General features: G+C 36.5%; 1 protein-coding gene across 1 annotated transcript in view; it reads right to left on the bottom strand.

Moving 5' to 3' along the window:
- The window catches only part of NAV3 (neuron navigator 3), a gene marked incomplete at its 5' end in the record, with an annotated part of 137,357 nt that overhangs the window by 62,131 nt on the left and 61,402 nt on the right, over positions 1–13,824 (bottom strand). The window contains one exon of the mRNA XM_066319210.1: positions 1,416–1,548. Within this exon, the coding sequence (XP_066175307.1) occupies positions 1,416–1,548 (133 nt within the window). The remainder of the gene's footprint in view (positions 1–1,415; positions 1,549–13,824) is intronic.

The raw sequence follows: 13,824 nt of genomic DNA, 5'->3' as shown, positions 1-13,824 counted from the left end.
TTGATAAAGGTCTTTTTCTAGCCTTCATAATATAAAGAAACTCTGGAATGAAAGTAAATGAACACGCACTGCATCCATTGATGAACAATTTGCTAATAAAACAGAGGTTTATTATAGAGCAGCTAGAACATGAGATAATCCAAATGAAAACAAAACCACAAAGAGTTAAATAGTCAGCCTGAGATTTTACAGTCCTGATGATTATGCAATGGAACAAGTAAACCAGAACTACCTGGCCATCACTGTTTATGTGAAAGGGAAGAGGCTGATCTCCAGTTAGCAACCATGAAAATCCCTGATGGAGCAGGAAAGGCAATGGTAAGGGCTGAAGAATGTTGGCATTTGTGTGACCATCTTTGCATGAATACAGCATTGGTCTTACACTTGTCCTGTTGGAGATTAAAGTAATTTTCACTCCAAAAGTAACTATGTTTCCCTGTTCCCTCGGGGAAATGACACCAATGTGTGTTTTTCTCCTGTTCACAGAGTCTGCTATGATGTTCATTGACAAAACAGACCTCCGAACTGCAGACACTGGCTGCCTACAGGAGTCTAAAGGAATCAGAAGTGTCAATCTTGTGTCCCAAATACTTGACATCAAATCACCAGAGGCAGTCACTCTTCCCCTATGCTGAGTGTTCAGTCTCGAAGTTCCTGGCTTGTAAACAAGAGATGACATGGCAGGGAATACTTTCCTATTGAGACAAAGTTTTCTGGTTTTATTTCTTTTTTGGAGGGAACCAAGTTCTGCAAAGATTCTGTATTGACTTCTCTATCACTTGCCATTTTGAGGGGAGCTGGGAAGAAATGCCTGGATACCTGGCTCAAGAGCTTTATAGACACAAACACACACAGATATATGTATTATGTATATACTTTGTGGCTGTATGCTGTTAAGAACTGTTTTGACACTAAGCATTGTCAGCATGCATTGACACTTTCATCTCTGGACCTAAGTAGGGAGAAGACAATCTCTGCCATTTTAAAGGACAGCACAGCCTGTATATTCCTTCCCTAATGTGTTTCAGCTCATAAAAAGCAAAAAAACACATTATTTTTTATTGTGTTATCTGCTGAAAGAGATATTCCAAATGAGCTGAAGTGAGTAGAAATGCGTGATCACAGATTCAATCATATTGCATTTGTTTGGTGTTGGGGTGCAGCAGGGGCTGGGTCTCACCAGCCAGCACCTTCAGCAGTAATGCATGCCCTGGGAGCAGGGAATTTGGAATGACAGCTCACAGCCCAGGGTTGGATCTTTGGAGCCTATGGCATCTTGCATTCAGGTGTAATAGAGGATTTTGCAAGATAAGAATACTTTATTTGTTTGGAGGCATTGATACCAATTTTTTTCTTTTGTTATCCTGCATACTTGGGGGTTTTTGAAAAGTAGCAACAAAGCTACTCACCTGGGCATGAGTGTTCCTCCTTGAAGAGGCTGTTATGTTGGAATAAGAGCTGACAGACGAGGTGGTATTCAAATCATCTGTGCTGAGGTTGTCAAGAGTGTCACTGAGGCCACTGCTAACCGAGCTGCTGTCATCCCAGCTGCAGAGAAAGGAGCACATCTATTTTATATATGTGTCTCAATAGGGAGAAAGCATCTCAAAATCAATAGCTACGATTACTTATTTTTCAAGTGTTTCACCAGAAACTTTTCAGTAATATTTCCTCAGGTACAATGAATATTGTTCTTCAGACTTTTAAATTAATTATTCACTCACAGTCAAGTGGTTACTTGTTCAATTAATGAAAGAGGTAGGTGTCCTTAAAAAATTAACATCAGGTCTAAGTAGAAGTCATTAAAACAGTTCGTTTCATGCTTCATTGCAATCGCATTCAGTACACCGGCAAAGAAATCCATTAAGCTTACCTGATATTGCTACTCAAAACATAATTAATATCTTGGCAAAGACCTGATGAATTTCCATGCTACATAAAAAAAACTCCTGAGTATTTTTTTTTTTTTTTTGCAGACTAATCCATTGTCAGCAAGAAGCCAGTATTTTCAAAAGTTTTACTTTCTTGTCTTCAGTCTCTGTCTAGCTGATGCAATGTGATCAAGATAAGAATACCTGAGAACACAGTCACTGGAGCTGACAGAGAATATGTTCTACATCTCCAAAGAAACACAGTCTGTCATCCGTTTTGCTTTGGGAGATTGAGGTGAAGGATGCAAATGGGAGAGAGGCTGCTTTTACAGAAGTATCATTACCAACTCTCACAAAAGCCTTGCTTTTGCACAAAATGAGGTTGATCTGTATTTTTCAGACTTTTCTCTACAGAATTGCTTCTCTATGGCATTACATTTTTACTTTTATTTTATTGCTATATACACCACTACACTTCCAGTATTTTGCTACATCTCCACCTGTTCATCTTGTTTGGATTATTCACAGGCAAAAAGTTTGAAAAATTCACCTCATCACTTTCAATGGGATTTATCTCTTATAATTTTAGGTATATAGGAGTTAGGTGTCTCATTTCAGTTATCTAGGTGTCCTCTCTTACCAGTATTAAAAGCAGCCTCTTCCAGGAGGTAATTCATCCTGGCTTAAAATGTCTCAGAACTTGTGGGACAAACTGTCCACTGAAGGTGTCTCTTTTGTCTTTTCCTCTCTTAGAGGGGAGAGGGTTGATAAAGCCTCTTCTAGATATAGAACTTCTAGAAAGACAAAGCTAGGTATTTACACCTGCTGATAAAGTCCCAAACACAAGAGAGTGCATTTTACCCTTTTTTTGCTGCATCCTCTTGAGATGATTTTTAGAAAAATAAATATAATTCAATTCCTTAGTCAAATTAAAACTCAGTACTCTTGCCACTAGTCCTTCAGAGCAAAAAAGAAAAATATCCGTGTATTCTTATTTTACATTTGGAGTTTTGGGAGACAGCAGCAGTGACAGGGAACTGCCTGGAACACAATGTGTGTGGATGCACCAGAAAATTCAGTGCATTAGTCTTGTATCATAGCAACTGCAGAAAGCATTACCTTTCTTTTGCAAAAGGTAGAAAATCACATTAGTAAGCCAGCTCATGACAAGATAAACATATTTCAGAGGGCAAAAATTTATTACACTGCTGCACTTCCCACCACCGAGTACAATGACTACAAATAAATATGTCTTCTGCTACATTTCCAGGTTATAAACACATGAGTGATTTTATAATGAAATTATAATGTCATACATAATAGGCTGTCCACATTCATCTAGGAACCATCTCTGAAGCATTAGTCATTTAGGCTTTCTGTGTTTTTCACTGTCTAATGTGATGCAAAATTTCACTGATGCTAAAAAGCTGTTAATAAAACACTATATACCACATGGGAATATAGCTTTAGAACAGTGTTAAGACTGAGAACCTTAAGGATGGATAAAAACATAAATAATATAAATGTGATTAAGTTGTAGAAAAGATAATGTTACCTTATTAAAATCTGCTCATTAAAAAAAATCCTAAACCAGATCCCAAATTATATATATTAAATACTTCCAGGAGGAACGTGAGCTTTTAATGTATGACAATCATGCCAAATAATATTTGACCATCAGCTTTCTGACTCTACCTAAGACCCCAGGGATCAATTTTCATCCTCTTTCCCCATGTCCCTTTATTATTATAACTGTTTTAATTTTTCATATTTCATTTTGTGATCCTTTTCCTCTGTAAGAGAATTTACATGTTCTAAATTCTGGAATAGTTCAGCTGATTCACAAGATACAAATATGTTCTCTGTAGCCGAACTTTACAGGCAAATATTACTATGATCATGTTTTCTATTATGGCTTCTCTGTGGTGTTTCACACTCATCATACCTCACTCACCAGTGGATTATTATTTGGTTTAGAGAAGACTCATGGCCATCTTGTAAGTTGTATTGAAGATCATTCTGACACCTCCACTACTTACCTTTCAGAGGCATCACTGTATTTGCCTGGAATTTTTTTTCTCTTATGATAGGTGCTTGAGATGTTTTATAAATTTGGGGGCTTTCAAACACCAAAATTTCCAACAATATTCAGTATGCCTATAAAACCAGGAATATTGGAACCCACTTCCTTTCTGGCATATTCTAAGGACTGTTACATGATGCCTACTTGACACAATGTTTTGTACCAGCCTTTTGAAAAGACATAGTCAAAACCAAAAACTCCAACATAACAGACCATATCAGCTATCCCTTTGACAATGAAGATTGTTGGTTTTACATATTTTAATGTATTATCCAGGCTTATTTTAACTTGCTCAAGCAAATTAAATAGCAAGCTAAATTTTTGTATTTCACTACTTACTGGTTTTAGTTTTAAAGACCTCTTTCCCCAAGTCTACATGGTAGAGTCACTATTAGACAAGTAAGAATGTTTTTGGTAATGAAAATGCCTTGTTTATAATTTGGAAAAAAAATCTGATGATTCATATTAATGTATCCTTTAAACTAGTAAAATCATGAGAAAAATATCTGATAAAATTATTGCACATCACTTTGAGATTGAAAACCTGTTTGTGGGAGTCTGCAGCAAACTAATTTTAGTTCTTGTTCCTCCTACCCTTCATAGAAATAATATTAATTTATATTTTAATATACTGACTGAGATTCATCTTTCCTTTTTTGTTTTATGGTTCATTTCCTTTTCTCTTTTTCAACATTCTACAGAGTCTATGACAGGTCAGGTTAGCACTGCTATTTATTAATGCATGACACCATTCTGCTGTTAAAAACCCCATTTCAACTATGTGTAATGTTGACAGAATTTGCTTCGTTTTTCTTGGTGCCAGACTCAGGCTGATTTCTTTAAAGGAAAATGTCAGCAAATGGCATTCAGCTATCTGGGAGACTGAGGCTAAGAGAAGAGTGCATTGCTTTGACAAGTTCAGGGAACTTTTTCTTTGAGAAATCCCTGGATCCCAAGAGGATCTGGAGAAGAACCTTGATATTCAGCAAGACACAATCTTCTCATTAAGGATATGAATTCTGCTATTTCTGAGAGAAGTCTTCTTAAATCTGGATAATTCATAATCATCTTCAAAATCACTGCTTACATGTACCTGACAGATTTTTATTTTCAGTATCTCAGCTCATTCTGCTTTGTCTAGGTTCAAATCGTCAAACAGAGAACAAACAGCCCAGTCATCACTGTTCTAATTGTGAATGCATATAACACCACAGTGTTTGATGACACAACCACATATTATTTTTTCTCTAGAAATACTTAATTTAGTGCTTGTAAGAGGTCTGCTTTAGGGATGAATCTGAATTTTGCATTAAGGAAAGATGCCTTCTGTCTTCATTCAAAGAAGTTGAAAGTTCTGTAACAAAAGGGACTAAATGAAGCATGATTGAAGCCCCTGGTGTACCAGACTCCCTGCAATCTGCAAGGTGACTGCTTTAACCAATGTTTTTTAAATAAATTGGACACCAATGAAGAACTTCTAATTTACTTTAGTGATTCACATTCGACTTGAAAAGAAGTAATGCATGGAAATATGTGCTTTGAACCTACATTTTGCTGCAGGGCTTCCTTAAAATTTAGATTACTATCAACTCAAATTGCATGTCAAAACCCAGCACCTATTTTTTGGCTTTCCTATTGCTGCAGCTCAGCTTTACATCTGTAGAATGGAGATAAATACATACAAAAATGGTTAAAATGTTGGCCACTGTGTTACAGCTTTCATCCAAAAACATACCTCATGCTCTTTCACTTTTCCCGGACTCTTTGCAGTAACTTTGCCCGTGTTCTTTCTGCTGAGATCTGTGTTTTTCTTTAATGTGTTAGTTATGCCAATGAGATCGTTTGCACCAGCTAAAGCTCACCCCTAATTCTAGCCTGCATCTTTCAAATCTGAAGAATTCTTTCCCATTTTGATGCAAGATACTGTCACTAATTGGCAAAGGTTGCTATGAATATTGCACACATTCCAGTGCTTCACAAAATACTCCAAATGCTTCAAGCAACATTTCAGCTACTTGACCATATCAAATACTCCATTAAGTTGAGAAATCCACAACTTGCTAGCTATACGGTTAGTTAGTCCCCACTATCACTCTGTCTCACTTTCATTAGTGTGTGCTAGTACTGAAAAGATCTCCTCATAATAATCCTCTCATTGACCTCCCTACCACATAATGTTCTGGAAATAGCAAGGTGTCTGAAGGAAAAACACAGTACTTAACATCACTATGTAGAGCTAAACAAAGATTACAAACACATTCCAACAAGTATCCTCAAATGGAGAGATAAATTGCACACAGCTGTGCTCATGAAACTTTTCCGTTCATCTTCCACAAGTATCTGGAGTATTTTTTGAATTCACTAACTGAAGTATACGAACCAAATGAGGAATATTTTATACAAAATAAGACATTATTTCATACATCAGGCAGGCAAGCAATAGAGCTTTAGGACAAAGATGCAATTTGACTGTAGCGTAGCTACATAATGAGGACCAGCAGATAACATGCAGCACATCTTTCCAGATTTTTGCATAATGTCTGAAAGTAAAAATGCACTGAATTAGGAGGCCAATGAATTCTGAAGGTGTGTGACAAGAGGAAGGGATGTTAACTACTTGTATTAGCTCCATGTATACCTAAAGTATTCTACTTTTAAAGTACTTGTTTCAGAATATCAAAGCAGTCTAGTTGTAGATGACATGACAGAGCACTTGGACACCATCATAGTTCCACCTTCCCTTCCTGTTTCTAGTTTCAGCATTTTGCTAGCTTTTTGAATTTCACCATTACATTAAGCTGGGTTAGTGCCTAGAATTTGTTTCAACATTGGCATACTTCATTAATTTCTGAGACCACCTCCAGCCAAGTATGCAAATAAAGAAGCTTTTCACACAAAGATCATCAGACACAGTAAGACTCCAATCAGTGTGCTAGCATGAGTGCCAAAAAATAGGTATCCAGTCCTTGCACAATTTGACAAATTGGTTGCATTGTTTTCTTTGGCTCATTACCCATTTTTACAAGCAGAAGCAGGACTAACAGCTTTCAAAAATACAGCTCTAGAAAAAAACCCCAAATCTTTCCTCTTAAATATTCATTTAATCAGAATAACTGTTCTCTCTGGGGAGGTTTGTAGCTGAATGAAAAGCAGCACAGTATTTGTCATATGTTTTGTACTGCACATGAAGAGCTTTAGACCACAGCAGTAGACACAGATACTTGATTAGGAATGAGAAATCCTTAGTCACATTCTTGCTAATGCCAATGGAACTCACACAGCCCCAGGGACTTTTGTATGAATTTGTGATTCAAGGAATCTGAACTCATTTAGCAAAACAACCTTTACTTGCATTTTAGTAATTTTAGTAGTAGTAGTTTAGTAGTAACTTGGAGTTTCCAAGTTGTGGAGCCTTTTTAAACACTTTTAAATCCTTCATTGCCACGGCAGGTACATGCAGGGTGGTGCCCAAGTGTATTTCTCCTGCCAGAAGGGATGGTCTTAGAGGACAAATGGTCTTAGAGACAACTGAGATCATGACACAAAAGTAACATTCAGAGAGAAACACAAACTTGACTTCTGAATGTTTCAGGATCTACAAATCCATACTAACAGCAGATCAATGGTGTGCAGTAAGTAAGGTGTTAACCCTTTGCCTGCACTCAGCTCATTGTTTTATATCAATGGATCCACAGATGATTCATGTCTCCCTGCCCCTATCTTGCACCTCTGGATGCCACTACACAATTTTTCATAGAAACAGTAGATGTATGAAAAACACCAGGAATTTCTTTGATTAGTATAGCACACTTCCATGTTTGCCAAATAAGATGCTAGTACAGTAGTCTGCTGCAGCAGATAGGACTTGGACATCCCCAGTTACACTGGATACTTATTTAAATTACAGTGTTCTAAAAATACAAAATCCCTAGATTTAGGTGCCTATGAGGTGAACAGCTAGGTGGGGTGCAAAACAATTTGTGTCAGTGATGTGCAAGGCATTTACATTAAATGTGAGTTAGGAAATAAAAGGTTGGCATTTAATCCTGTAGGTAGTCAACAGACAAAGGGAGGTACATCCAAAGGGTAAGCAGGAAAGATTGGAGAGATGATAGCAAAGTAAGAGACTTAAACTCTATGCCCACAGTAAAAAGTTTGAGCTTAGTACACCTTTGCTCACATAAATTAAGCCCTGCAAGTGGAAGACAGTATTTAGGCTACTTCTGCACATATCAAATCCATAAAATAGGGAACAAAATGTAAAAATCAGGCTCCACAACTCCATGCAGGTGCTCATTGCTTCTCTACAGCACACCAGTGAAGCGAATATTCACATGCATTCTGGGCTGCTGCCATGAACTCTCTTCTCTGACACCCATATTTCAGGTCATGTTTCAGGAGAGTGAGGCAGGATTCAGCTGAATATAAAGATTTTATAGCTACTTCCATAATTGACTTTTGAGAACAGAAATGATCTCTTAGCTCATTAAGAGGAAAAGATAAGAAAATAATTGGACAGTTTTACTTAAAGCAACTCCTCACTAACATGCCAATATATCAGCTGGCAAAATTTCTTCATCAAAGTTCAATTCAACATGAATTAATTCTTTTTAAATCTTCTACTGTGGTCTCAGCTGCTCATTAGTCATGAAACAGCTACACTGACCCTTCATAGACAGATTCAAGAGGGCACAGAGTTTGTAAAATCAATACTTCTCTTCATTCCACAGACTGCAAAAGCCAAAGTCCAGGCCCTGAATTAAACTAGAAACTTGCAGGAGCTATAAATTTCCCTATAGCTATTCTATGCTCATAGCTAAATGGAAACATAACCAGTTGGACTCATACTTCACCACTTTTTCCTCAGCAAGTGTAATGCATTACTTGTCATACCAAAGTAAGGCAACTGCTGAAGCCTTAATCCTGAATCACTTTGAGGTCTTTAAGGTAGAAAATCATGCAATGTACATTTCAAAATGGATGCACTCAGCATATTTGAAGAAAAATTGTTTAGAGCTAAAATGAACAGGAATGCATTTATGCACCTGCTTTAATGCAGTGTCACTTTGCAAGGATTTTTTATTTCATGTTAGAAATTTATTTTATAAGGTGATCCAATTAGAAAATTATATCCTGCTAAAGAAAATGCAGCTAGCCCAAGAGCACAATTAAAGAAAAATGCATTTTTGCAAGGTCAGTTAATTTCCATATTCTTCCAAGCATTTAATAAGTGCTTAAGAAATAATTTGGTTTTAGACCCAGCAGGGAAAAAAGAAAATGAACTGATGGAAGATTTACATTCCTTGAGATAATTATACATACCTTGCAAAACCTGCATACCACACCACAGGATCTGAATTAATCTTTGCCAGAACCCCTTCTCATTTCCACTTATTTCTGAATACAACAACTTAATTTGACATGATAGGGACAGCAGAAAGTCATTACCTAGCTCTAAATTCCTAACACAACATAAAAACAATCAGAAGAAGGAATGTTGTAAAATGAAATTTAGGCAAATAAATAAAACAATAAATATCCAACTGGGAAGATATTTTATTTCTGGAATGTAGAGGGTTTGTTTTTTTTTTTTTCTCACATGAGGCTCACAAACAGCCTTCATTTTTAATTATATTTTGAACAGTCTTTGGAAAATAGTAACATATGAGCTGAAACAAGATGCAAGAAACTAATTCCATCAAGAGCTGTTGACAATATCATAACAAACCAAGGGAGAAAAATCTTTTGATGGAATTATCTTCCCGCTGCTGTTTGTTAAGTTTTCCACACACTGGATAGAAAAGTTGTTTACATTTTTCAAATGCAGATTCAGACAAGTTAATTAACATTAGTTGAATGAGCATAAATAAAATACAAACTGCCCATGCAGTTCTTCAGATGTTACAAAGCAATAAAACCCCCTATTACTTCTGGTTACCTCCACTTTATGAAATAAAAATCTCATTCTTCATATTTTATATGGCCAATTCTCATCCCCAAAACTGAAAAGGTGAATGAGATGCTCCAAACATAAAGAAGTATCTCATGGTTTCTGCATTTATAGTTAAAGAAAAATCATATCAAAACCATCTCCTTAAACATCATGAGATAAGCAGAATTTGCCAGTCACCTTTGCAAACTGTCAGTCAGCTGCTTCAGATGGGAGGAAGGTATTGAAATAGCAAACCTCTTTACTCAACCTTGTCTCTACAGCATATTAAGAAACCAAACTGGCCTTCCTGATAATTATTCAGAGGAGAACTATTCCCAGTAACTAGTTTCCCAATGACAAAGTCCTGATTGACTGGTAACCTCCTCTGCTGTGTAGTCTCTCATGCTTAAGCATCTCTGTTGCTAGCACTACCTGTCTTGTTCTTGCTTCTGAGCAGTAGCAGGAATTTATTTTTCCTGTCTGCACCTGATTAAACTTAATCTGAAAAAAACTGTGTACATAACTATGTTAGCAGAGTGATAAGTAAATCTGTCTTCATTCTGGTTATGATACTCATCCTATAAATCTGCATGATGTAGCAAGCCTTAAATCTAGCAGTTTTATACAGCTTTGCTGCTGTGGTACAGCAAAATTTGGAGTGGTTTTGGAATATTTGTTACAACACACTGTCATTTGCTTAGAATGGGAAGATGTGGCAGAGAGAGACTAAACCAAATTTGTAATTTCACTGAGTTTTTTTAAATCCTCTTTTACAAGTGTAGACTGACAACAACCTTCTATCCGTGTCACCTCATTGCAACACTCCCTAATAACTTTATTACCATAACATGGTCCCAGATTTGGCAGTCTTGCACTACCATCCAAGTAGAGCATTCCAGCTGCAGGATGCATCCCTGAACACATGAGAACTGTTGGAAAAACAGTGTCTCTGAAAGTGTAAAATGTATTCAGTCTCAGGGCAATGGGCTTCCTCACACGTGGCCTTGTGCAAAGTACTTTTTCCCTGCAGGTCTCAAGAGAAGGTACTGGTTTGTTGAGTTAAGCAGTAAGTTGTGACTATAGGAGAAGGTGCTAGTTCAAGGCCTGAAGAGGTTCTTAATAAAAACCTTGCCCCTTGAAGGTCTTTGAGAGTTTGATCCACCCAAATATTTTCAGATAACAAGGTCAGCCTATTTCCTGAAGCCTAACAGGATAACTTGCTTGCAGCCAGCATCATGACAATCTGTCTGGCAAAGGACAAGCTAAGGAGATCACAAGGATCCTTCTTTTCCTGGTTTTGTTCATCAGGATTATATCTCATACTTCTTGCTTCTTTCCCAAATTTTGTTGAGTAATGATCCAGGTTACTCCAGCTTTAGCAGAGAGTAGGAAAAGACTTTCTCCTGCATCTGCATGACCTGATTTTCAGCATCAGTAAGGAATAAAGGCTTCAGTGGTCATGCTCCCTGTGCATCTGGCCTTCAGGATCTTGCTCATCACTGCTGTCTGGACAAAACTACTGGCTGATTTTAATAAAACTTCGCAGAAAACAAAAAGGTCAAGAAAATATATTTCTTAACTCTCAAGCAAGTACACAGCCACATGAAGACAGAGGCCAAGCAGAAGTATTTCTGAGAGGAAATGTGCAATATGTATTAAATACGTAAGATATTCATGATTTTATACATAAAATCAGACTGCTTATAAATTAGCAAAACCAAAAGGTTCATGCAGCTCAAGTGTATCTTTAGTATTTTTTTAAAAAATAGGTTCATGGAACATTTTTATTCAGGTTTGAGATTTGGAGATTTTCAAGACTCTCTAGCCTTTCTGCCCACAAAGGCCAGGGTGCTGAGTTTAGAAAACACAGGTTTCAGAACCTAATTTATTTACAGAGGTTTAGCCATCCAAACATTTATTTGATATTTGATTTTTTTTTCAATAACAAATGTTCAAGATTTTCTTGATCTGCATTAAAGGGCTATCTTGGAATTTGTAATAGTGACATTGCTTAGTTTAAGATAAATTCTTTTTGAAGGGTTTAATGTTATCTTTAATCCTGACTTGCACCAGGATTTTACAGAAAATCTAAACGTTATTTATTTGCACCTTATGTTACATGACTGCTTTTCACATGGTTGTTAACAGCAGTCATTGACAGTAATAGCAATTTAATTATGCTCAGAGATCACAGCTGCCATTGATTATATCACTAGTATTTTCAAACATATTTCTTATTTCATATGCCAGTGGTACCCAATCCTTGTTGGTCCAATAATCTCTTTTAAAATCCCTGTGCCATGTGTTTATCATCTTGCCAATGAGGGTAGGAGCTCACTTATGGAACTATTACTTGAGGTTTCAACCTAAAAAATTTTTAAGTCTGGAAAAGGCAGAGATTTAATAGTAAGTTATAGGCCAGATGAACTGCTCAGGTTTCTGGACTATAAAAAAAGTAAATTATCACAGAGCTGTGGAAATATAAGGATAGGTGGAAAGTTTCAAATAAAATATAGTTGATAATACACTCTTTTTTAAAAAAATAATGAAACATCTTTTAAACATGCAAAAAAGAGATTTTCTCAAAAAGTGGTATAGCTTAGGAACTAATTTTTAAATTCTAGTCAATCTATAGTTAGTCATATTAAAATCAGAAATAACTTTCTTGCACTAAGAAAACAGATGTAATAGGACACTACAAATGTTCTTTTTTTCTCTTAGTTTTCAGATGGTTCAGTTTACTTATTTGATATTTCAAATAATTGTGGAAATGATTTAACATTGAAAAAATCTACCTTTCAGGAAACTGAAGCATTTTCAATATTATAACATATACCAGTCATAGGAAAAAATGTATGTATACAATAAATTAAATAAAGGATAACCTAAAATGGAACCCAAAATTTTAAAAGATTATTAATTTTTTCTTAAATGAAACATATTTGCATTTCTCTTGTGGCAAACTAAAAAAACCCAAACACTCAAAATTGAATGCAAAACCAGAGCCAAAATATGAAAATTTCCTTTAAAAAGAAGTTATATATTTTTATCAAATCTCTGAAGATACACAAACAAAAAAAGATAACAAATTTTTATGCATACTAGGCAATTAGGTATTCTTCCTAGTACATTGACAGTTATTTCTTGGAGGCATTGCTACCTTCTGTTTTGCAAACAATTTTCCTCAAAAAATGAAGAACCCAATCTCTTTAGAAAGTTGCACTCCTTCTTCTTGATAACTGAATAATTCCCTTGGTTATTTTTAGCTCAAATTTCAGTGAACAGCTCATTTAAAGAACCCCTATCAGCCGAAAAGGTGGCTGCACTAATGTATCTCACCATGAGTTCTCTCTTTCCTGGGGATGAAAGTACTGAAATGACTATTATTGCCAGATTGACTGAAAGAGAATAATGGTGCTCATGGATTGAAGACATTTTTGACACAGGTGTGGTGTGAGTGGCAGGAATGTGGCAAGGAATGTGTCCCCTTTTAAAAAGGGGACACAGTTCTGCCTGTAAATATTTTCAGCAGTAGAAAAACCATGCCTGATCTCCCTGAAGACACATAAATAATTGTTCAAGTGGATTTACTCCCCTAACACATCAAAATCTATCAAAAATTTAAGGAATTCAGTTCTGGCTGCTTTTAATGGAATCTGGAAGACTGGGAAGTGCACTGAAGTCAACATCAAGGGGCAGAAAAAGGATTTTGTGTGATTGGGCCAAAGAAGTCATGAATGACATAGACAAAAGTCCTCTAGCTGGCCATGGCCATGCACGTGTGCTTGAGGAATGGTAACAGCAGACAGAGACCACAGGGGAGGAGATTTTGGCATTTGATGGGCCTTTAGTGTCTGTCAAGGCATATGTGCTCTGTCAGTCCCACTGCATCCTGCTGGGCACTGGGGCAGGATCTCTCCGGGCAGTGCACTTGGCTG

Source organism: Sylvia atricapilla, chromosome 5, assembly GCF_009819655.1.
Source record: "Sylvia atricapilla isolate bSylAtr1 chromosome 5, bSylAtr1.pri, whole genome shotgun sequence".
NCBI lineage: Eukaryota > Metazoa > Chordata > Aves > Passeriformes > Sylviidae > Sylvia > Sylvia atricapilla.
Note: the sequence above shows the minus strand (reverse complement) of the source record. Positions and strands in the feature narration are given on the sequence as shown.